Raw genomic sequence first — 21707 nt, 5'->3', positions numbered from 1 at the left:
ACGCCACACTCCAATAAAACAGCTGTTAAACCTCTGGGTTTTTCGTTTTCCCCAACCTCAGCAGCTCCGAGGCTCTCACACGGGGGCCTTTGCCAAGGAGCGCTCTGGCTTTCTCATTCCTGGACTTCAAAGGTGCTGGTAACGTTCCCAAAGGCACAGGGAAATACTGTAACTGGTATTTAGGGAAAGCAAACAGGACGGGGAGGTCACTGCAGGCTGCGGCCGGTGCTGGCCGTGGCCGGAACAGAGGGGACTCTGTCCAGAGGCCACCCCGGCGCTGGGTGGGTGGATGTGGCCAGTGGCATGAGCTCCGGGAGAGGGGGCACCCCTAATTTGCCCATGAGGTCCGGTGGATGGGGGACACTGATATCATTTACTCGACCTTTCCGAGTATCTGACATTTGGGTTTTAAAAAAAAAATCCCCCCCACCCTTCCAAAGAAAGCTGGGGAAAAACCAACGGCACATCTGGAAGGAATCAAGGTCTGGCAGCGGCGAAGAGGCTCCAGCTGCAGGGATAAACAAGGAGCCACCCGCGGGCCATGAGGCCGGAGCCCCCGGGGCACCCCTGGCCCGGAGCCGCCTCGCCGAGGAAAACCGAGCGATTTCCGAGCGCGTAGAGGAAACACTGACGGGAACGGCGCATTCCGGAGGGAGCGCGTCATGGCTTTACTTGGCGCCCGAGACACACGCGAAGGTTTCGAGGGAGCCACGTGTGGAAGTGTGGTCCAGGAGAGGCGCACGGGGAGCTTCCAGGGGGATGGGGGATGCTGGGAGGGAGGGGAGGGGCTGGGAAGCAGCAGCCCTGGCCAGGAGCACACGGAGCCCCTCGCACAAGGGCTCAGCCCCTGGTCCCTCCTGCGCCCCCAGCAGTGGGTCATCACCACTGAGGGGTGCTGGAAAGGGTGGGGGAAGAGTTAACCCCTGGAGCCCCCCAGCACTGCCCCGGCCATCACTGCTGGCGCCACAGGTAGGTCTGGATGGAGTGAGCCGGAGCCACGGTCTCGATGAACCCCATGGCGGGGTCCCGGATCCCAAATGGCACATCCCAGCCAAACCTGGGGGGGAGAGAGGCTGAGCAGGTCGGCACAGCCAGGGCTGAGTGTCCCCCCTTGTCCCCCTGCCCAGGCTGACCTGTTGAGGACCACCAGGACGAGGGCACCATCGGGGCGCAGGACGGCCACGTGCTCCAGCTGGCAGAGGAGGCAGCGGCGGCTGCTGTGGAGCCCCACACGCCGGGAGCCCTCGGGGATGAACTTGCTGTGGGGAGAGGATCAGGACGGGGTCGTGCCCCTGGTCTGGGGCTGGCAGCAGCACCTGAGCTCCCCCCGACCCACCTGAAGTGCCCCAGGTGGTAGAACATGGGCTGCTTGTAGAAGACGTCCTTGCTGCCGTCCACGATGACGGGGCTGTCCACGAAGTTCTTGACCCAGTTGGGCCCCCCCTCCAGATCCAGGACCAGGTTCCAGTCGGTCCAACCGGCCACAAAGTGGTTCAGGACCTGGAAGGGCGCGGAAGGGCCTGAGCAGGGCTGAGCCCCCCCAGCCCCGGGCGGGCAGCGTGGGGGGCTGTACCGTCAGGATGCTGTGGCTGTACTGGTCCCCTCGCTCCCAGCAGCCCAGGGACACGGCGAAGCGGAAGCTGAAGACGCCACTGCAGGCCTCCGTGTAGAGGAGGAAATGGTCAGGGAAGAGTTTGTGGGTGGCTTCCAGGCTGCAGCCAGGCGGGACAATGGGGTCCATGTACCAGTGGACCCCCAGGCCGGCCACGTAACGGGCAGCTGTGGCATTGCCCAGCACCTGGGGGAGCAAAGGAGATGCCTCACACCAGGACCACCCACACCCCGAGGCCGTGGGGATGGACACACGAACCCTACGTGCCAGTGGGGTCTCCTGGGGCCACTTTGTGTCCCTTCCTGTGGACACTGCAGCCCCCTCCCTGCAGCACTGCATCCCCCTGAGCAGCACCCCAGCATGGATCCAGCACCACAACAGCACCCCAGCATGGCTTTGGCACCTGGCTGGGTGCAGTGGCAAGGGTTTGGATGTGCCCATCACCCCCCACCTGGTTCTGCTCCTGCCCGGTTCTCCCCCCACATCCCCTTGGGGTGGTCCAGCCCTGTGGCTGGCAGTGAGGGAGAGACATGCTGAGCCCTCCCGGAGCTCTCGCCGGGGCAGGGGCATGGATTACTTTCTTTCCTCCTACTTTAAGGTGACTCCCCCAAACAGCTCTGTAGCACTGTGTGGGGAAGCTGAATCAGCCAAGACTCTGCCCAGAGAAGGTGCTGTTGCCGGGATCTGGGGTGTGGGTGCCACCTCCTGTCCCCACTCCAGCCAGGCACACGCGGAGGCGGCTGCTCCTGAAGGAGCCGGCTCCGGCTCCTGCTCTGGCAGACCCGGTTTGCTCCCGGTCTCCAGGGCTGGGAGAGGCCACTGGCTCCATTTCCTATAAACCCCGGGGCTGGGGCGGGAGGTGGAAGGGGAGGAAGGGGCTCTGCTCTTCACCACTTTGGCCCAGTGCGGGAGGTGGATGCGCTGGTCGTCGAGGATGAGGAGCCGCGTGCGGTGGGGGCTGCGGGCCAGCGCGGGGCCCAGGTCACGCAGGATGAAGTCTCTCTGCTGCGCGGCCGTGAAGACGATGGTGGGGAACTCGGGGGGTGTCAAGAGCCCCGCCAGTGGCTCGTTCTGCGCCGTCACCGCCCAGAAGGTCACGTTGTGCTTGGCGTATTCATCCAGGAACCTGGGGCAGGGAAGAGGGGGCAGCTCAGGCTGTGCCTGCCCCCATAACCCACTCCCCAGCCCCCCTCTGCAGTCTGTCCCGTGGTATTGCCCCGGGGATGGTACTTGATGAAGTAGTTGGCCCAGGTCTGGTGGTACTTGTCCCCCGCCTGCCCCTTCAGCGTCCCCTTCCCACGGATGTCCCCGTTACTCCTCATCCAGCCCGGGGCAGTCCAGGGGCTGGCGAACAGCAACAGCGGCCGCTTGCTCATGGCCAAGGCTCTGTGCAGGACAGGGATCTGTGGGAGCGAGCAAAGGGACCGGCTCAGCTCCAGCTGAAGCCCCCCCCAAAACCACAGGGCCCAGCACTGGACTAAGGGGAGCACTCAAGGGACCCCAGCCAGGACCAGCAGCCGGCGAGCACCACCCCATGGCACAGCGCCCCGGCTCCTCATCCCGCCAGTGCCAGCCAGGATGCGCCGGGACGTGCTCTGGAGGAGGTGCCAGCTCCCACAGGCCACACACCCTGCTACTGTGTGCAGGGCTCGGCAGCACCTGGGCACGGGGGTCCCGGCACACGCAGGAGCTCCGACAGGAGAGGGGACAAGGAGCCGATGGCAGCAGCTTCAGCCTCCCACCTTCATCTTCACATCCTCATCCACCAGCCTGAAGTGCTTCAGCTCATAGTCATGGGGGATGTCGTCGTAGCTGTAGGGGCGCACGGAGAAGTCGCTGCAAGCCATGGGCACCCGGATGAGGTTGTACTCGATCCCTGTGGGAAAAGTGGGAAAAGCATCAAGCAGCACCGGAGCAGGTGCCCAGGTGAGGGGTGTCCCTGCAGCGGGGACAGGCACGGCCACCTCAGGTGACCCCACGAGCCGCCGACGCTGCCGTGCCCTCACCGCTCACCGCACGCGGAGAAGTAGGAGCGCAGCAGGTTGTCCTGGGCCGGCTGTGACAGCCGCAGGATGTTCATGGCAGCTGAATCCGAGAGGGACCCGCCGAAGCCCTTCATGCTCTGGTACAGCGTGGTGATGTTGAGGGTCAGCAGCAGCCCTGAGGGGAGAGCCCTGCTCAGCCTGCGGTGCCCGGGGGACCTGTGGTGGCACCGCCGCCCACCTTTCCGAGCCTGGTCGTACCTGGGGTGTGCAGGCTGTGCTGGAATTTCCCCTCGCTCCTCTCCAGCCTCTTGCCGGCCTTGCTGCTCTCGTACTTGACGTAGGAGCCGGGGGGTGGCAGGACCAGGGGGTCCAGCGTGTCGCAGTACGTGGCGTTGCAGACACAGACTATCGAGCCATGGCCAAAATCCCTGGGGATGCAGGGCCGGGCGCCTGGGGGGCACGGGAGGGGAGGGGGGGGGCACGGGAGGGGAGGGGCAGCTGCAGGCTCAGCTCTCCCGCCTGCCCCGGATGATGTGCTGCCCCCATGCCTTGCATCCTGTCACCTCCCCAGCACCCGGGTCCATCCTGTCCCCAGGCTCCTGCCCCTACCCCGGGACATCCCGGCGCCCCGGCACATCCCCGTGCTCACCTGCCGCCCGGGGCACCGGCATCAGCAGCAGAAGCAGCAGCAGGAGCAGCCAGCCCAGGATACTGAGAGCCCCCATGGCCCCTCCACGTCCCTTCAGCTCCAGCAGGTCCCAGGGAGCAGCACCTGCGAGCAGGAGAACCCTCAGCCAAGGCAGGGGGATGGAGGGACAGGCTGTGCTTCCCTCCGGATCAGCCCCATCTCCCCAGCCCCTGCTTCTGTTTTCTCTGCCAGAGAGCTCCTGCCCCCAGAACACCTTTGTCTTTCAGGTAGGTGAGGTGGGTCCAGCCCACCCACCTTCACCCCGGCTGCTCCCGACCTGTGCTGCTGCCAGCCCTCCTCCTCCTCAGCGGCTCCAGCCTTTACAGGAGCTGCTCCGAGACCTCCCTCTGCAGCACACCCTCTCCCTCCCCCACAGCTCCTCCTTGCCCTCCTCCCGGCCCGTACCTGCCCTGGGGCCGGGACCATCGAACGTGGGGCTGGGGAACACCGGGCCCCCCTCGCCCCCAGCGCCGTGCCAGGGAGGGACAGCGACACAGCGCCGGCAGCTCTGCCTGAGTGAAGGGCCCCACCAGCACAGGGAGGTGTCGTGGGGGGAACTCTGGGACCCCCCTGCAATCCCTGAAGGAAGAGCCGATTCCTTTGTTTTGTTGGTCACGGTCTGGACGGCTCGTCACAGCTGCCTGTCCTGCTGGGAACCTCCAACAGCATCCTGGACCACCCATTTACCCCTGCCCACCACCCCACTGCCCCCCCTCTCCCCCAGGAGCTGCCGTGCGTTTGTGTCCAGCGTGGGGAGGGCCCAGGACCCCCGGGTGATGGCAAAACAGCCCAGGGTGGCAGAGAGACCCTGCAGGGATGGCCACACAGGAGCTGGGGCCACTGCCATTCCCTGCCAAAGGCTTTGGAATTGCTCTGCCCTCCTCAGCGGGTGCTGGGGAAGGTGGCAGCAGTGGCAGCAAGTGGGCGATGCCCCAGCTCCCACGCAAGCAGGGCTGCACTCTGGCCCCTGGCCATGGCAGTTGGACCCACAGACAGGGACTGGGTTCCCTAACACCAGCCATGCCAGGAGCAGAGCCCAGCTGTGGTGACCAGCTGCTCCAGGAGCACTCCTTGCTCCTCTGAGAAGGACCCTCCAGCCCAGGACGGGGTTGAACTGGGCCAGCTCAGCTGGGCACACAGATCCCACCTGGTCTGGGTCCCATCACCCAGGCTGTGCCTGATCCCATGAACATGTGCCCATCACTGCAGGGACGACCTCAGTATCTCCCCACAGGGGTGGCCCAGGGGACAGAGAGTGGCCACATCCCAACCACAGCTCCCTGGCACAGCTCCAGTGGCCTGGAGTGTCAATCTCCAGGTCAGAGCTCCCCTCCACAGGGTTAAACTGCTCCGTTAGCTCTCCCTGCCCGGGTGGAGCAGCACTTCATGACTAATTTGCTCCTTTCCTGGCATATCAGATGCAGCTCTGGGGCAAGTCAATTCATCAGAGTTCCTCCTGCCCCCAGCACTGCGCTGCCATGGGCCCTGCCAAGGTCCCACACCTTCACTGGGAGCTGAGCCACAGGACACCAGCCCCTGCTGCCACCAGAGCTGGGGCAGACAGGGCCAGGCAGCCCCTGGTTCCATCTCACAGGGCAAACAGCTGCCCTGGAAGGGAGCTCCTGGCCCAGTCCTACTGTGCTGTGTATCTCCCACCCCCAAGTGTGATTAAGTTGTCACGCGACTGCTACGCCCAGGCTAATGAGCCCCAGTTTTAGGGAGGGGTTAATAGGTCCTGTGGCCATCGGCCACCTCCCAGCCCGCTTCCAGCCAGCTGGGATGCCCCACTCACCCTCTTCCGTCCTGAGGTCCTGCTGAGGGGCCAGAGCCCCCCAGCTGGCTCAGGTCCCTGCAGCTCCTGGAAGCAAAAACACTGCGGAGGCTGCTGGAGCTCATCCTTATCAACATCTGGCTGATAAGAGCGTCCTGCCGAGCAGGAAAAGTGAGACCCAGGGGACGGGCAACGCCTCGCACCACGGAGCCGCTGGCACGGGACGTGCTGGGCAGCCCCACCAAACCCCCAAAATCCGCTTCTTGTGGCCGCTCCCCGCGCACAGAGGGTTGGTGGGGGTCGCAGGGGCCTCGCTGGCATCGTGTGGCCGCCCTTTGCAGCGCACAGGTGGGTTCGTTCCGCGCCGGGGCCGAGGATGTGGGCTCAGAGGAGCCGGTGGAGGAGTCAGGGGGTGAATTTTGGTCCCTTAGTCAGGAGGGTGTGGATGGGGACCCTGGGGACACTGAGCTGGGCTGAGTCACCTTTATGGGCATCACGACTCCGTAAACACCGAGGCCAAAGAGCCTCAGTGTGGCATCACAGCAGTTCCTTCCCCACAGCTCGTTCCCTGCAGCAGGACCCCGGCCTGGAACACGGAGGGACACAGACTTTAGGGTGGTCACTGGTGCCAGGCCAGTTCCTGGGGGGCCCCAGCAGCCCCCTGCCACTGTAAGCCCCAAACAAGGCAAGGCTTTGCACAGGAATTAATGAGTCAAGCCCAGCCAAGCCCAGGACTCGCCTCCGCTCCGTTTATCCCAGAGCTGCTCTGTCCTTCAGAGCCAAGCACAGGGACGAGGGCACGCGGACCAGGGTGATTCAGCATCTGGCCACCAGCTGTTAGGACCAGGGCAAGTAAGAAAGAAGAAGGTGAAGGAGCAGCCCTGCACCAGGAGCAGGGTGCTGGGAGCGGGATGCTGGGAATGGGATGCTGGGAGCAGGACACTGGGAGTGGGGCTCGCTCTAGTTATGATCCTGGAGAAATATTTCCCTCTTGTGGACAAACACAAACAGCCTCGGGGCAAGAGCAGGGTGCTCTCCCTAGGACTCCTCCTGGAGTTGCAGGGTCCCAGGGCTCCCCCCCTGGAGCAGTGTCGCTGTGGCACCACGGTGCAGGATGTCCCAGGGTGACTCTGTCACGCACAGACCCCGCCTGGGCCGTGCCCATCCCACGCAGCATCGGGGCTGTCAGCCCTGACAGCACCCCCGGGCACATCCCACCCCCGCGGATCAGCCCAGGGGCCCGGCCGCCCTCCTCGCCCTGCAATTGTGACCTCCCTGCCCTAATCCCCTGCTCCCACGCCCTGCCAGCTCCCTCCCTCCTTCCTGGGTGGACCCACTCTCAGCGCCCACTCCTGGCCCTGGGCCAGCTTGCTCAAGCTGCCCCAGCTCCGTGGTGGGTGCTGAGCCCCTGGTGCACCCCCACTCTCCTCTCCACAGAGGGGACCCCTCTGCCCAGTCCCCACAGGGGCACAGCTCATGCTCCAGGCAGGGTTGCTGCAGCCTGGCCAGCATCCCTGTCCTGGCAAAGCCCCAGGAGCAGCTGGCAATGCCAGAGCCAGCTGGGACCCTGAGCCCTCCACACTGCAATGCCTCTGGAACTGGCTCTGCCTCCAGCCCTGACCCTGGGAGCACCCCGGGCTGGTAAAAACGTGATTCACACACCCCCTGGCCCAGCACTGGGCTGTGAGTGGCTCCAGCTTGGCAGTAAAAGCATGGAAAGCTGAACCTTGACTGCAACCCCTGCCCAGACCTTCCATCAGAGGGGTGTCCAGGTGTTTTGTTCCTGCTTCTGCTCCTGCTCCAGCACCCAGAGCACCTCTGTGCCAGGTGAATCCTGAGCCACTTGCCAGGTCCTAAAACCTGTCCCCAAAGGCACTGGAAGAGCACCCAGGCTCTGCCCAGCCCCTGCCAGGCAGTACATGCTTGGAACTGGGAGGAGACTGGGAGCACCCCCTGGCACAGTGAGCTCCACAGGGAGCTGTGGGGGGCAGAGGGGGAGCAGGGAGAGGGGCTGCCCCATGGGGTTCCGAGTGTTCCATGCTGCTCTCCGTCCTCCTGCGGGCTCCATGCCCGGGTGGCACCCAGCCACAGTGCCCAGGAGCAGGGGAGGGACCCGGACGTTTCTCTCCCAGCTGCGGACACCAAGGCAACTTCACCGTTTAATGCCAGAACAGCAGAACACAGCGCTCACAGCCTGTGGGGTCTCCACCCTGAGGGGCACCGGTGCCCCCGGCCCTCCTGCCACACGCACGGCGTCCCCGGCCGGGCTCACTCCGGGCGCTCGGCTCCGAGGAATCGCTCCCCCCGCGCGCCCCAGCCCGAGCCCGCGGGCAGCTGGGGCCGCACGTCCAGCCCGGCCGCGTCCGGCACGTCCACGGGCGCCCCTTCCCCGTCACTGCCGCTGCCACACGTAGGTCTGGATGGAGTTGGCTGGAGCCATGGTGGAGATGAGGCCGACAGTGTCGGCCAGCCCAAAGGAGATGTCCTGGGGGGAGCTGTGGAGGGAGAGCAGGGGGGGTCAGAGGTGCAGAGGGCCCACAGCAGGGGCTGGGCCGTGTCACTCACCGGTTCAGCACCACCACCACCACGGCGCCGTCGGGGCGCAGGAAAGCCGTGTGCTCCAGCGCCGTCTTCTTGGACTCTTTGGAGGCAACAAGCCCCACGCGCTGGGAGCCCTCAGGAATGAACTTACTGCACAGACAGAAGCAAGAAGCAACCTCAGGGAGGGAGTCAGCTCCCAGGAGAGCTCCTCTCCCACCAAACCTGCCCCGCTCTCCTCCTGACGAGCTGCTGCGATGATGGAGCTGAAGACCAGGCAGGTGGATGCACGCCAGGGGCCCCAACCCACCTGAAGTGCCCCATGTGGTAGAACATGGGCTGTTTGTAGAAGATGCCTTCGCTGCTGTCCACGATGATGGGGCTGTCCACATAGTTCTTGACCCAGTTGGGGCCCCCCTCCAGGTCCAGAGCCAGGTTCCAGTCAGTCCAGCCAGTCACAAAGTGGTTCAGGTTCTGCAGCAGGACAGCCCAGACATGTGCCCAAGGAGCAGGGTGCCGAGGGGAGAGGGAGCACGCTGGCAGCCCTTCCCAGGGCCCATCACATGCAGTGATGCAGGGGCCTCACCGTCAGGATGCTGTGGCTGTACTGGTTGCCCCGGTCCCAGCAGCCCAGGATCACATCCCGCTCCCAGAAATGGGCTCCGATGGACGCCTCCGTGGCCAGGATGAAGTAGTCAGGGAAGAGCTCGTGAGTGGGCAACACTGTGTCCTGTATGGGACCGATGAAGTCCAGGTACCAGTGGATGCCGATGCCATGGACATAACGAGCTGCCTCTTCATCCTCCAGCACCTGGCGGGGAGGAGAGTTGGTCCTGTGGGGCAGAGCCAGCGCCCCAACCCTTGCACAGTGGGACCGAGCGGCCGAGCGCCCCGTGGGCATGGGGGGCTCTGCCCCGGCTCTCTGTGCCAGCCATCCCTGCCCACGCTCACCACTCTGGCCCAGTGCGGGAGGTGGAGCCGGTTGTCGTCCAGGATGATGAGCTGGACGTGGCGGTGGGAGCTGTTGGCCAGCGCCGGGCCCAGGTCGCGGGCGATGAAGTCCCGCTGCTGCTCGGCCGTGAAGCCCAGGCACTGGAAGGGGTAGTTGTTGATCAGCCCGGCCGTGGGCTCGTTCTCTGCTGTCACCGCCCAGAAGGTCAGGTTGTGCTTGGCGTATTCATCCAGGAACCTGGTGTGGAGGGCAGGGGTGAGCCATGGGGGGTCCTCAGTGATACCCACAGGTATCACCCCTGTCCCCTCACCCTGGGTGCTCCTCACCGTACGAAGTAGTTGGCCCAGGTCTTGTGGTACTTGTCCCCCGCCTGCCCCTTCAGCGTCCCCTTCCCTATGTAGGACTCGCTGGTCTTCATCCAGGTGGGGGAGGTCCAGGGGCTGGCGTAGAGCGACAGCGGCCGCTTGCTCATGGCCATAGCTCGGTGCAGGACAGGGATCTGCGGGAGGGGGTGGAGGGCCTGGCTCAGCTGAGCCCCCTGAGGTCCCCCATCCCACCCTGCTCCCTCCCACTGCTCGCCTTCAGCTTGGTGTCCTCATCCCGCAGGCTGAAGTGCTTCAGCTCATAGTCATAGGGAACGTCGTCGTAGGTGTAGGCGTGGAGGGAGAAGTCGCAGCTGGCCATGGGGAGCCGGACGAGGTTGTACTCCAGCCCTGCCAGGCACAGGGGTGGCAGTGGGACATGAGGTCTCCAAAACCTGCCGGCACCCAGGGTCCCTGCCGCCATCCTACCTGTCTCCCTGCGTGTTCTCACCTTCCTCAGAGAAGTATGAGCGCAGCAGGTGATCCTGCGCCTTTTCCGGCAGGGATAGGATGTTGATGGCGGCTGCGTCGGTGACGGAGCCACCAAAACCCTTTACCCTCTGGAACCGCTGCGTCGTGTCCAGGGTAAGGACAACGTCTGCAGGGAGGGGAGCCCAGTGTGACAGAGGGTCACAGCGGGGTCCACCCCATCCCTGCCACCTGCGGCAGTACCTGGGGCACAGAGTCTGCGCCGAAACCTCCCCTTGCTCTGCTCCAGCCTCTTGCCGGCCTTGCTGCTCTCGTACTTGACGTAGGAGCCGGGGGGTGGCAGGACCAGAGGGTCCAGCGTGTCGCAGTACGTGGTGTTGCAGACGCAGACCATGGCATCGCGGCCAAAGTACTTGGGGCTGCAGGGCCGGGCGCCTGGGGGGCACGGGAGGGTGATGGGGGCAGCCTCGGGGATGCGTCTCTGCCAGCTCTCCCACCTGCCCCAGGGTGATACCGTTGCCCCCGTGCTCCACATCCCAGCACCTCCTGGCCACCGAGCTCCACGCTGCCTCTGGGTGCCCAGACACTCCTGGGCATCCCCGGACGCCGGACAGCCGCGGGTATTCCCTCTCCTTGCCCCCTTACTCCGGTCCACCGGGCACCCCCAGTCCACCGGGCATCCCCAGCCCCCCCGGGTACCCCTGTCTCCTCCACCCACCGGGCACTCCCGCTCCCCCCCGCTCACCTGCGGCCCGGTGCGCGGCCAGCAGCACCATCACCAGGCGCCAGCACAGGGCACCGGCAGCCCGCATGGCCCCGCCGCTCCCGCTGCGCTCGGAGCCGGCCCCGCAGCACCGGGCCCGCCGCCGGCCTCGCCTTTAAGGGCGCCCGGGACGCCCGGGACGCCCGTCCCGCCCACACCCGGGGCGCCGCTGCAGGAGCGGCACCGGCTCTGGGCGGGCCCGGCCCCCCGCCCTTCCCGGCGCCGGTACCGGGACGGCGGAGCGGGGGGGGAACCGCAGGGGCGCGGGGCCGCTCCGCCCCCCCGGACCCGCGGGTGGTCCCAGTCCCGGACCCGGTGCCGCTCCCCGTGGCCCGCGCTGCCTCCCCCGCCCCGACGGCACCGGGAAAATCGGGAAAACGGGAAACCGGCGCCCCGTGACCGGTCAGCTGATCGCCCGCCCCGCCCCGTCCCGCCCGCCCCGTGACACCGGCCCCACGGCCCCGTGGCCGGCGGCGACCACCTTTTATTCGGTCTCTAGCGAGGGGCAGCGGCCGCGGGACCGGCCCCGCAGCGCGGCCCGGGCGCAGCCGGGCGGGGACGGGGGGTACGGGGGGTACGGGGGGAACGGACACGGCCAGCGCGGGGCACCGGCAGCGGCACCGGGAACGGCACCGGACGGGGCGGGGCGGCTGGAGAGGGGACAGGCATGGCAGTTCCAGGCTACGGGCACGGTTGGCACAGGGGACCGGGGACCAGGCCAGCACAAGGGACAGGTGAGGGGACAGGCAAGGTCATCCTGGGGTACAGGCACGGCTGGCACAGGGAACTGGGGAACAAGCCAGCATGGCCAGCACAAGAGACAGGGCAGGGGACAGGCACGGCCAGTGCAGGGGACAGGGCAAGGGACAGGCATGGCTGTCCCAGGGCACAGGCACAGCTGGCACGAGGGGATAAGGCAGGAGACAGGCATGGCCAGCACAGGGGACAGACATGGCCATGCCAGGGTACAGGCACGGCTGGCACAGGGGACGGGGTACGGCCAGTGTGTGGGACAGGCACAGCCAGAACAGGGGACAGGGCAGGGGACAGGCATGGCCATCCCAGGGAACAGGCACAGCTGGCACAGGGGATGGGGCAAGGGACAGGCATGGCGCCAGCACAGGGGACAGGGCAGGGAACAGGCGTAGCCATCCCAGGAGACAGGCACTGGGGACAGGGCAGAGGACAGGCATAGCCATCCCAGGAGACAGGCACTGGGGACAGGGCAGGGAACAGGCATAGCCATCCCAGGAGACAGGCACTGGGGACAGGGCAGGGAACAGGCATAGCCATCCCAGGAGACAGGCACTGGGGACAGGGCAGAGGACAGGCATAGCCATCCCAGGAGACAGGCACTGGGGACAAGGGAGGGCACAGTCACCGCTGTCTCAGCCCCCCAGCAGACATCCCAGGGGACCAGCCCCTCGCCCCGGCCCCGCCTGGGGAAAGGGCCAGCAGAGTCCCAGGGGCCACGGCGCAGGGCCCAGCCCCACCGGGGCAGAAGAAACGTCCGAGCAATGTCCAGGGCCGGGCCCAGAGCGGGACCCCTTCTCCAGAGCAGGGGGTCCCCGCGGGGGCTGCCCCTCAGAGCGCGCTCTCCTTGCAGGCCCCGCTGAGGCTCCGGGGGCGGCTGCGCTCCAGCCGGCGCGCGGACAGGAGCCGGCGCAGGGACGAGGTGGAGCTCAGGTCCCCACAGCTCTGCAGGTGGATTCCTTCGTGGGGCCGCTCCGCGCCCGGCCAGGCACTCCAGGGAACCTGCAAACCCATGGGGATGGGCTGGAGCCGTGGGACTGACACCCCTGCCTGTGGCACCCTCTCGTGCTCACCTCCCCCCCGAGCTCGCAGCCCCCACGCTCTGGTTCAGCTGGACGGCACACAGGGCAGGAGGGCAGAGGTGACAGGGATGGCAGAGGCGGGCATCACACGCCCAAGGTGGCATTTGGGACAGGCTCGTTCCCGTCAGGGCCTCCCGGGCTGCGCAAGGTGTCAAACCTCCCGTAAGCCGAGTTGTCAGAATGTGCCTCTGGGTGCGGTGACTCAGGAGCAAAGACAAAGCCCTTGCGACAGGCACGATTTTCCCACTCCTAACTCCGGTGGGGATCAAGGGAAAGGAGCTGCTCCCCAAGAAGGGCTGGGAAAGGGCAGTGCCGTGGGAAGGAGGCTCTGCCTGCAGCTGAAGTGCTGACAGCGTGAGTACCTGGCAGGGGAAGGGGCACCACAGAAGGGAGGCCAGGGTGGGGGTGCTAGTGGGGACCAGAGGGAGGGATAGGGTGTGGATGGGGGTTCTCTAGGAAGAAGGAGTCACCCCTGTCACCTGCGGCTGCCAGAACGCACCTGTTTGTGCCCCTGGAAGCTGTACCCAGACACCTCCACCCCGGCTGCCAGGCTGCGCTTGGGTCTCTGCAGGAACCTGGCCACCAGCCCGCGGGTGCCACGGCAGCCCTTGAGGTCCCCCAGGGAGCGGGTCGTGGTCTTTGACAGCTGCTCTGTCACCTTCTTGCAGGGTGGCAGCTTGGTCTTGCCCACCGAGCCGGCCCGGAGCAGCGGCGGGGAGTCACAGTGGGAACGGCGGAGCAGGCAGGCCTCGGAGCACAGCCCTGCGGGGACGCCACTGTCAGAGCCAGGACACTGCTCCTGAATGACCCATCCCTGTCCTCAGACCCGGGACACTGCCCTGATGGACCTGTCTCCATCCTCAGACCCCAGGACACTGCTCTGACAGACCCATCCCTGTCCCCAGACCCAGGACACTGCTCCTGGCAGACCTGTCCCCACAGCCCCCGGGGTCATGGTGTCTCCCCTCGCCAGCCAGTGGGAGCAGTCCCACCACAAGTCTTCATTGCTCCAGCCCCAGCAGGATGGGCCTGATCCCCAAAGGGCTGCAGAAATGCTCCCCCCACCCCTGTGTCTATCCCATTACATCCCAGTGCCCTGACCTGTATCGGCGGAGGAGTCAGACACGGTGTCCTCCAGTGCTTTGGTATAAAGTACTTCCCTGAAATCTGCTGGGAGCAGAGAGAGCCCTCAGGCTTCGGCAGCTGTGCGGACCCCAAGCTGCACGACCCCTTCCCCAGCACCCTCCCGCTGCCCCCATTCCTCCCCACCCGCCTCAGCCTGGCTCCAATCCCACGGGGCCGCGGAGAAACGCAGCCAAACCCTGCGGCACATCCCGGGGCTGCCCCGAACAGACCCTGCCACACGCACCTTGGTCATTGCCACCTACCAGCATGGCCGGCCAGAGGGACGCCGGGGTCGCTGTGGGACCTCAGCAGCGGGCACGGGGCCAGCCCCGGGGCGGGGGACGAGGGGCACGAGGTCTCGCTGTTGCGCCGGGGGTGGCCCGGGCGCCCGGCGCCGGGGTCCGTGGGGCGGCCGCCCCCCCGCCCCTGCAGCGAGCCCTTGTCCTTGAGCCGCACCTCGGGGAAGCAGGGCCCGGCGCAGCGCGCCAGCCCCGCCAGCCGGTTGCAGCTGTGGGTGACGGCTCCCCCCACCAGGACGCCGTCGTGGCCGGGCTCCGCCGTGGAGCAGGAGTAGGAGCGCTCGCCCCGCGCGCGGGGCTGGGGGGTCTCCTCGAAGGGGCCCTGCAGGCCCAGCGTGGGGCTGCGGGCGTGGTGGCTGCACTGCACGCAGTCCACGCTCAGGCAGTAATCGGCGCGGCTGCGCTGGATGGAGCGGAACAGCACGTAGTCGACGGAGCGCATGGAGCCCTGCAGCTCCAGCAGGCACGAGTCCTCCGAGGGGCTGCTGTCCCCGGGGATGTCCATGATCTCGGACATGATCAGGGAGCCGCTGTCCATGGACACTGTGAGGAGCGGAGGAGCACCAGTGAAGGGCTGCAGGGAAGGGCCGGTCCCCCCGCGGCCCCCCGTGCCCGTGGGGAACACTCACCTTCTCCGCTGAGCACAATGGAGGGGACGCGGTCGCAGGTGCAGGCGTGTGAACCCTCTGTCAGCTGCGAGTCGTACAGGGTGGCCTGTGGGGCAACACGCTCAGGGCTCAGCCAAGCAGAGCCCACCCTGCCTGGCCTCCCCTGCCCACAGCCCCCCGGGCCCCCACCTGGCTGTCCCCCCGCAGCCCCATGACGGTCTCGTAGGATGGAGGGAAGTCAGTCGGGTAGAGGGGCACGGGGCTGTCCATGGAGCCATTGTAGGTGATGCTGCAGAGGCAAGAGCAGCAATGACACGTCTGGTGGGACAAGCCCTGCCTGGGGGCACACAGACACACACACACACCCCCCCTCCACCGGCCTCGCCCCCAGGTGGTACCTCTGTGCGTCTGTCTCGGAGCTGCAAGTGTACTCAGGTGGGTAGTAGGGGGGTGGTGGCACTGGGGGCACGAACTCCTCGAAGTCCATCATGCTCTGCAGGAAGGTGTCAGGGGGGGACGTGCATTCCAGCGTCACAGAGCTCGAGCGCTGCGGGACCAGCTGCAGGGAGAAGGGAGAGCTGGAACTCCCCTGCCCAGAGGTCCAGCAAGGGATGCACATTCTGGGCTTTAATCTGCGAATGGGGCCAAGTCCTGTCCTGGCACTCCGGGTTCCCCCCAGCCTGGGAGCACTGCTCCCCAGCCCCGTCTGTTCCCAGGCCAGGGCTGGGACTCACCACATGGACGATGTCGAGGGAGAAGATGCGGATGCAGCAGACGACAGCAGAGAGTGTGCAGATGACGGTGGAGAAGACGGTCAAGCCGCAGACACTGAAGAGGAGGTCCTGGGGAGCAGTGGGGTGAGCTGCAGAGGCCACAGAGCACAGTGGGGTGCACAGCCGCTGCCCTTGTCCCCCCCTGGACCCCCACCTTGAGCGCCACGCGGATGCTTCGGCAGTTGGGGTTGGGGAACATGGTCAGCATCTCGCTCTGTTGGCTGCAGGAGGCGGGCGGGGGCTCCGAGCGGGCCTGGCAGCAGACACACGAGTCCCTCTCCTGGCGACAAGGAACACCATGAGGGACCTCCCGCGAGAGCCACCGGCACGTCCCGCCGCCAGACCCCGGCTCTGCAGCTCCCCCTGTCCCCAAGCCCTGCAGCAAGGGACGAGCTGAGAGCGGAGGCCCGGGGGGCTCCGGGGCTGCCCCCGCTCAGCCTCACCCTCTCGCAGGCCTCCAGGGACTTCACCAGCTGCGCGTTCTGGCAGGACAGGATGGAGCCAGCCAGGCTCAGCATGACGCCCAGCACCGACAGCAGCGTGAAGAAGGCGATCTGCAGCGGGAGGAGAGGGGCTGCCGGCCACGCAGGGCTGCGGAGCAGGGAGCCGACACACACGGCTGCAGGGGCACGAGGGGCTGCTCGGCCTCCCCATCCTGGACTTCCCCACATGCGGAGGGGGTGTCGTCCCCCCCCAACACCTACCACCAGGGTGAACGGCCGCTTCCAGGAGACGATGCCGACGAGCCCGGACAGCGCCAGCTGCAGACGCACAAACCCCAGGGTGAGGGTAGGGAGGGGTCTCTGCCAGGCAATGGGGCCCCGAGCAGCCCCTGCCCACGGGCAGAGCCCCCCCGATCCCTGGGGGGCCCGTAGCCAGCCCAGGAGCAGCAGGGCTGGAGGGCCAGCCGTGGGAGAAGCAAGCTGGGAGAAACTGCTGATTCAGGGCCTGGGGGCTGCGGGCAGCTCCGAACTGGGCAGCAAACCCGGGCCACGATCCGAGCTGCAGGGTCACCGCGGGGGACCCCGGGTCCTGCCCTCCCCCAGTACACAGCATGTAGAGCAGAGGCCCCCTCGCTGTCCGGCCCCTGCCCTGTCACCACTGTGCTGCCCCTCCTTGCAAACCTCAACGTGTTCCTCGACAGCCCCTGCTCGGGGGTCCCCATCCCTCACAGAGTGACCCTGGGGGACACCTTGGGATTCTCCCACAATGCACCGCGGCAGCCACGGGCAGAGGGTGGGGGAGCAGCGGGGCTGCTCTCCCCTGGGACCGGCGGCAAGCTCGGCCCCCGGGGAGCCGTGCGGCCCCCTCCCCGCACCGCGCCGGCCCCGCACTCACCGAGAAGCCGGCCCAGGAGGGGCAGGAGTGCCGGATCTTGGTGGAGGGCGTGATGGTGGCCGCCACCAGGCTGAAGGTGACGATGAGGACGCCCAGGATGGCTTGGATGAGGCCCAGGACCAGCAGGACCTGCAGCCAGGTGCGCTGGAGCCGGAGGTGGGTGAGGCTGCGGGAGCTGCGGCCGGTCAGCGAGCGGCTGGAGTTGGTGGGGGAGGGCATGGCCGCGGCGGGCGGCGGCTCAGGGCCGGCCCCGGAGCCCCGGGGCAACCGGCGGCACCGCGCCAGGACCGCGAGGAGCGGGAGCGGCCGCTCTGCGGGAACGGGCCGGGCTCCACCTTTCGCCTCCCGAAGGATGCTGACGGCGGCTCTTCCCTGCCCCCGTGGGGGGGGCTCGGGCAGCGCCCACGGCCACGCGCGGCCGGGGCCGCCAGAAGCTCCGCGGAGAACAGAACCGGCCTCACCGGGGCCGGCCTAGAGCCGCCGGCCGGAGACAGAGCGCGGCCCCGGGGCCGCCGCCTCCTCCTCCTCCTCCTCACTGACCGTCGGTGGAGCGCCGGGCCCCCGCCGGGGGATCATCCCGCCCCGCGGGGGCCGAGAGCCGCCGCCCGGGACGCGGCCCCCGGGGCAGCGCCAGCAGGCGGGAGCCGCGGTCCGCACCGGAGCATCCTCCGCGGGCGGCGGGCGCACGGCCAGGTCCCGCTGCCGGTACCGGCGGGCGGCTACCGGCGGGCTGCCCGTCCCGCGCCCCGCAGCCCCCGGCGGGGTCGCCGGGCCGGGGGGAGGCTGCGGGCGAGCATCGCCCCCTCCCCGAGCGCCCGTGGCCGCGGCTGGAGGCGGGCGGCGGAGCGCCGGGAGCTGCGGGGACGGTCCCGCACCCTCCGGCGGCTGCTCGACCGCGCCCGCCCCCGGGGCCGCCCCTGCGCGGCACGACGGGAGCTGTAGTTCGTGTCCCCCCCACCCCCGCACCGCCACCGCCGGGAGCTGCGATACCGACACCGGCTCCGGCCCCGCCGCTCCCCCCACCCCGGTCAGCGCACCGAGGCGGCGAAGGCACAGAGTGAAACTTCATTTATTCCTTAAATAAACCCGGAGGCGGTCGGGGGCAGCACACGGGGGGCAGCAGGGGGGGCGGGGACCCCCACGGGACCCCCCCAGCACAGCAGGACGGGGCCGAGCCGCGGGCACCGGCCCCCAGAGCTGAAGGCACGAAGCCTCTCGCCAGCCCCGGAGCTGCAGGGACAAACCGGGAGCGTCCGAGAGGAGATGGGGCGAAGCAGAATGCATGAGACCTGTCCCGGGGAACCCGGGGGACAGAGGGCAGGTAAGGGGAACACAGGCACTGGCTCAGCCCCCGAGGAGGGTGAAGGCCTTGGGTGAAGGCTGCTGGGGGGAACGAGGGGTCACAGTCCCTGGGGTGGGTGAGGAGGAGGGTGGGGGGAGCTGTTCACCCCTCCCTGGAGCCACAGTAACACCAGGGCCGCTCCTCAGCACCCAGCCTAGTTTTGGGGTCCACAGGGGGCACGTGGGCTAAAGGCAGGAGCCCCACCAGCAGCATGTGCCCGAGTACTGCCTGTCCCAGCCCTGCTCTCCTCAGCCTGGAAAGGGACAGGACAAAAGGGACAGGAGACCCTGGGGACAGCACCGGCCCCATCCCACCGGAGCAAGCCCTGGGGGGAAGAGGGGGATGATGTTCTTGGCAGAGCACAGGGGTCCCGTATCACAGGGAAAGGCAGGCAAAGGGAAGAGCCTCAGGACTGGGCACAACGAGGGGCCCTCCACGCCCCAGGGCACACGTGTGTCACCACCAGGCAGGGACACGGGAGGGCCCAGGGAAGGCGAGCGGCAGTTCCAGTCCCTGTCACACATCTGGAGGAGGCTCGTGCTGGAAGGGAGGGCGATGGCAGGCGCAGGGCTCGGCCTCAGCACCCCCCACCCCACTCCCCCCAGTCCGCCGAGGGGGAGGGGGACCAGCGCAAACCAGGAACAGCCTCTGTCCGTGAGGGAACGGGGGTTCGAGCAGCAGACGATTCAGGCACCAGCACTTCCAAGCCGGGATGAGGCAGCCTCTGACAGCCGATGCGGGCGCGGGGGATCCACCGAAAGTGCAACTCGGATTCTCCTCTTCCCCGGGAAGAGCCCCTGCGCGTGCCGGGGAGGCAGGGCCGGCGCCCGCCCGGTTATGGCGCACGGAAGGCGCTGGTGGCGGCGCCGGCGGCGGCGTTGGCCGCGGCCGTGCGCACGGCCTGGTTGGAGAACACCCCGGCCGCGAACTCCTCCTGCGCCTTCTGGAAGCTGGCGCCCGTCCGGCGGTACAGGGAGTGGATCTGGAAGGGTCAGGGGGTCAGGGTGGGGCTCCAGGGACACCCCGAACCTGCCCCCCTCCCCACAAAGGCTACCCCTTTATCCTTTTAAAGGTATTACTTTATCCCTTTAGAGTTACTACTTTCTCTCTAAAGTAGCATCTTTGAGGATACTACTTTATTTCTTCGAATATACTACTTTATTTCTTCAAAGATGCTACTTTATCTCTCTAAATATAGTACTTTATCTCTCCAAAGACACTACTTTCTCTCTTCAAAGACACTACTTGCTCTCTTCATAGACTATTACTTTATCTACTTTATCTGTATTCTAAAAACAAAACCACCCTTTGTTTCAATCAGCTTTCCAAAACTCTTGTTAAGTGATTAGCTCTATGTCTTCCCTAACTGAGCTCGCAAACACCTTTGTTTACATGTTTTTGGGGTTTTTTTTCATTCTGCTTGCCCGTTTCCTCTTGCTTTTATTGCAGTGGTCTCAGAGATCTGAACCACGCAAACAAGTGCAGCACTGTCAGGGGCTGTAGAGGAAGACAAAAGCCACCCAAATTCAGCCTCCCTGGCACTCGCTTCAGGTCAAGTGTGGCTATGGGAAGAAGTGCCCCAACGCACCTTTTTCAGCATAATGATGCCCAGCACAGCCACTGCCGTGAAGGACAAGGCCACCAGGATCATCATCACCGCCACAGCCGTGTTTGTCCGCAGCGCTATCAGGCTCAGGATCCAGCCACTGCAAAAACAAGAGCCTGTTATTGCCCCCAGAGTTCCCTCTTCCCCACCCTCCTCCCGCCTTGCCAGGGTCCTGGGCCAGCCTGGGGTCAGCACACAGCTCACCTGAATCCCCAGTTTGGGATGCCAATGGCCTGCAGCACGTACATCACATTCTGGGCAAAGAACACGAAGAAGAAGACAAAGAAGTTGAAGGAACTGTCGCTCCTGGGAGGAAGAGACATGCAAAGTTAGGCTGCAGGAAAAGAGCTCTTAAAAATTCCTTAGAGCAGGGGGACAGCGTGGAAACCCCACATCCCGCAGAGCCAGAGGCCCCAGGGAGCTGCAGCAGGTACCCCCAGCTCGGGCACACACCTGAAAGCTTTGTACATGGGCCGGTACCAGCAGACAAAGGAACAGGGCGTGTAGAGCAGAGCCCAGAGGATGGAGAGGCCAAACCCGGACCCGGACGAGGGATCCACGCAGAACCAGGCCAGCGAGGACAGGAAGTTCAGGAAGAGGGTAATGGTGCTGGCTGAGGGACAGGACAGCGCTCAGGAGCCTGTGGGGCTCACCTCACCCCACCCCAGACCAGGCACCACCCGCTCATCCCAATTTTCCCCAGAGCAACAGCACAGGACACTCATTCCCCTGCTCCCTCCCTGGGTCTGTCCCGAGATTCCCGGGCTGCACTCACCCATCCAGAGGTAGTACATGGTGGTAACGGTCTTCTGGAAGTCAGCAGGGATCTCGACAGGGATGTCCTGGTAGAAGCAGGGCTTCACGGGGCAGAAGGACGGCAGCGGGGGCCAGTTGTTGAGCCTCGCTGCGGAGGGAAGGGGGTGAGGAGGGGGGGCGGCTCCGAGGGGGCGGCCGCCCCTCCCCGGCCCCGCGGCCACACTCACTCTGTGACCCGCCGAGGGCCGCGTTCTGCAGCTCCCGCTCCCGCCGGTCCAGCTCCTCCGCTTTCCGGTTCAGCTCCTCCTGCCGCTTCAGCAGCTCCGCCGTGGCGGCGGCGGCCGAGGCCTGGGCAGGGGGGGACACAGACCCTGGGCTCCCGCCGCCGCCCCCCGGGTGCCCCCGGCCCGGCGGCGCCTCCCCCCGTACCTGCGAGCCGTAGGAGCCGTAGTTGCGGGGCTCGGTGGGACTCGCCTTCCGCGGGGGCTGCGCGGCCGCCGGGACCGGGGGCGGCGGGGCCACCGACGGCGTCTGGAACGGCGGCGGAGGCTGCGGGGGGAGAGGGGAGCGGTGAGGCTCCGGGAAAGCGCTCCGGTCCCCGAGAATGGCCTCGGTCCACCGGGAAGGCCCCGGGCAGGCCCCGGTCCTCCCGAGCGCTCACCGCGTCGCTCTCGAAGGGGTTGTACCCGTCCAGCGCGGCTCCGGGACGCGGCTGCAGCGCCGCGGGGTCCTGGAAGGGGTTGTCGTCCGGGAGCACGGCGGGGCCGCCGCCGCCGCGCTGGGCCATGGCGGGACCGGGGACCGGGGACGGGGAACCGGGACCGGGAGCGCGCGCGGGACCCGCGGGAGCGGCGCCGCCGCCGCCGCCTCAAGCCACGCCCCCCTGCCGCGCGCCGATTGGCCCGCGCCGCGCAGTGACGTCACC

The 21707-nt window shown here is 66.9% G+C and overlaps 4 protein-coding genes and 1 long non-coding RNA gene across 8 annotated transcripts; 1 reads left to right on the top strand and 4 right to left on the bottom strand.

The window, feature by feature from the left end:
- Positions 1 to 653: 653 nt before the first annotated feature.
- LOC135404057 (lysosomal acid glucosylceramidase-like) lies at positions 654 to 4888 on the bottom strand. The gene is made up of 10 exons (XM_064638605.1): positions 4247 to 4888; positions 3856 to 4047; positions 3626 to 3772; positions 3355 to 3488; positions 2843 to 3015; positions 2504 to 2738; positions 1574 to 1798; positions 1337 to 1500; positions 1134 to 1259; positions 654 to 1057 (listed from the first exon to the last, which is right to left on the bottom strand). The coding sequence occupies exons 1-10, from the start codon at positions 4320 to 4322 to the stop codon at positions 952 to 954; spliced, it is 1578 nt and encodes a 525-aa protein (XP_064494675.1). The 5' UTR covers positions 4323 to 4888; the 3' UTR covers positions 654 to 951.
- A 3314-nt stretch (positions 4889 to 8202) lies between these two features.
- Positions 8203 to 11282, bottom strand: LOC135404001 (lysosomal acid glucosylceramidase-like). The gene is made up of 10 exons (XM_064638457.1): positions 11083 to 11282; positions 10581 to 10772; positions 10360 to 10506; positions 10126 to 10259; positions 9873 to 10045; positions 9546 to 9783; positions 9181 to 9405; positions 8905 to 9068; positions 8622 to 8747; positions 8203 to 8551 (listed from the first exon to the last, which is right to left on the bottom strand). Exons 1-10 carry the CDS (start codon positions 11147 to 11149, stop codon positions 8449 to 8451), a joined length of 1569 nt encoding a protein of 522 aa, XP_064494527.1. The 5' UTR covers positions 11150 to 11282; the 3' UTR covers positions 8203 to 8448.
- Positions 11283 to 11569: 287 nt separating this feature from the next.
- On the bottom strand, positions 11570 to 17959 carry ENTREP3 (endosomal transmembrane epsin interactor 3). 4 transcript variants are annotated; one of them, XM_064638455.1, is made up of 12 exons: positions 17079 to 17957; positions 16445 to 16501; positions 16184 to 16294; positions 15895 to 16020; positions 15702 to 15809; positions 15366 to 15526; positions 15157 to 15256; positions 14989 to 15073; positions 14324 to 14902; positions 14037 to 14105; positions 13435 to 13697; positions 11570 to 12855 (listed from the first exon to the last, which is right to left on the bottom strand). In XM_064638455.1, exons 1-12 carry the CDS (start codon positions 17295 to 17297, stop codon positions 12685 to 12687), a joined length of 2049 nt encoding a protein of 682 aa, XP_064494525.1. In that variant the 5' UTR covers positions 17298 to 17957; the 3' UTR covers positions 11570 to 12684. The 4 variants fall into 4 exon arrangements, with proteins under 4 accessions (XP_064494525.1, XP_064494526.1, XP_064494523.1 ...); XM_064638456.1 differs by having other exon boundaries at positions 14037 to 14102; XM_064638453.1 differs by having other exon boundaries at positions 16184 to 16501; positions 17079 to 17959.
- On the top strand, positions 11722 to 21618 carry LOC135404004 (uncharacterized). The gene is made up of 4 exons (XR_010425549.1): positions 11722 to 11834; positions 12707 to 13289; positions 13604 to 17234; positions 19870 to 21618. It is a non-coding gene; the product is annotated as an uncharacterized LOC135404004 (long non-coding RNA).
- Positions 18130 to 21578, bottom strand: SCAMP3 (secretory carrier membrane protein 3). The gene is made up of 8 exons (XM_064638462.1): positions 21444 to 21578; positions 21212 to 21331; positions 21010 to 21130; positions 20802 to 20930; positions 20480 to 20639; positions 20231 to 20332; positions 20009 to 20126; positions 18130 to 19402 (listed from the first exon to the last, which is right to left on the bottom strand). Exons 1-8 carry the CDS (start codon positions 21567 to 21569, stop codon positions 19256 to 19258), a joined length of 1023 nt encoding a protein of 340 aa, XP_064494532.1. The 5' UTR covers positions 21570 to 21578; the 3' UTR covers positions 18130 to 19255.
- Positions 21619 to 21707: the final 89 nt, after the last annotated feature.

Source organism: Pseudopipra pipra, chromosome 29 (assembly GCF_036250125.1).
Source record: "Pseudopipra pipra isolate bDixPip1 chromosome 29, bDixPip1.hap1, whole genome shotgun sequence".
Taxonomy (NCBI): Eukaryota; Metazoa; Chordata; class Aves; order Passeriformes; family Pipridae; genus Pseudopipra; species Pseudopipra pipra.
The sequence above is the reverse complement of the archived record's forward strand: the minus strand, read 5'-3'. Positions and strand labels throughout refer to the sequence as shown.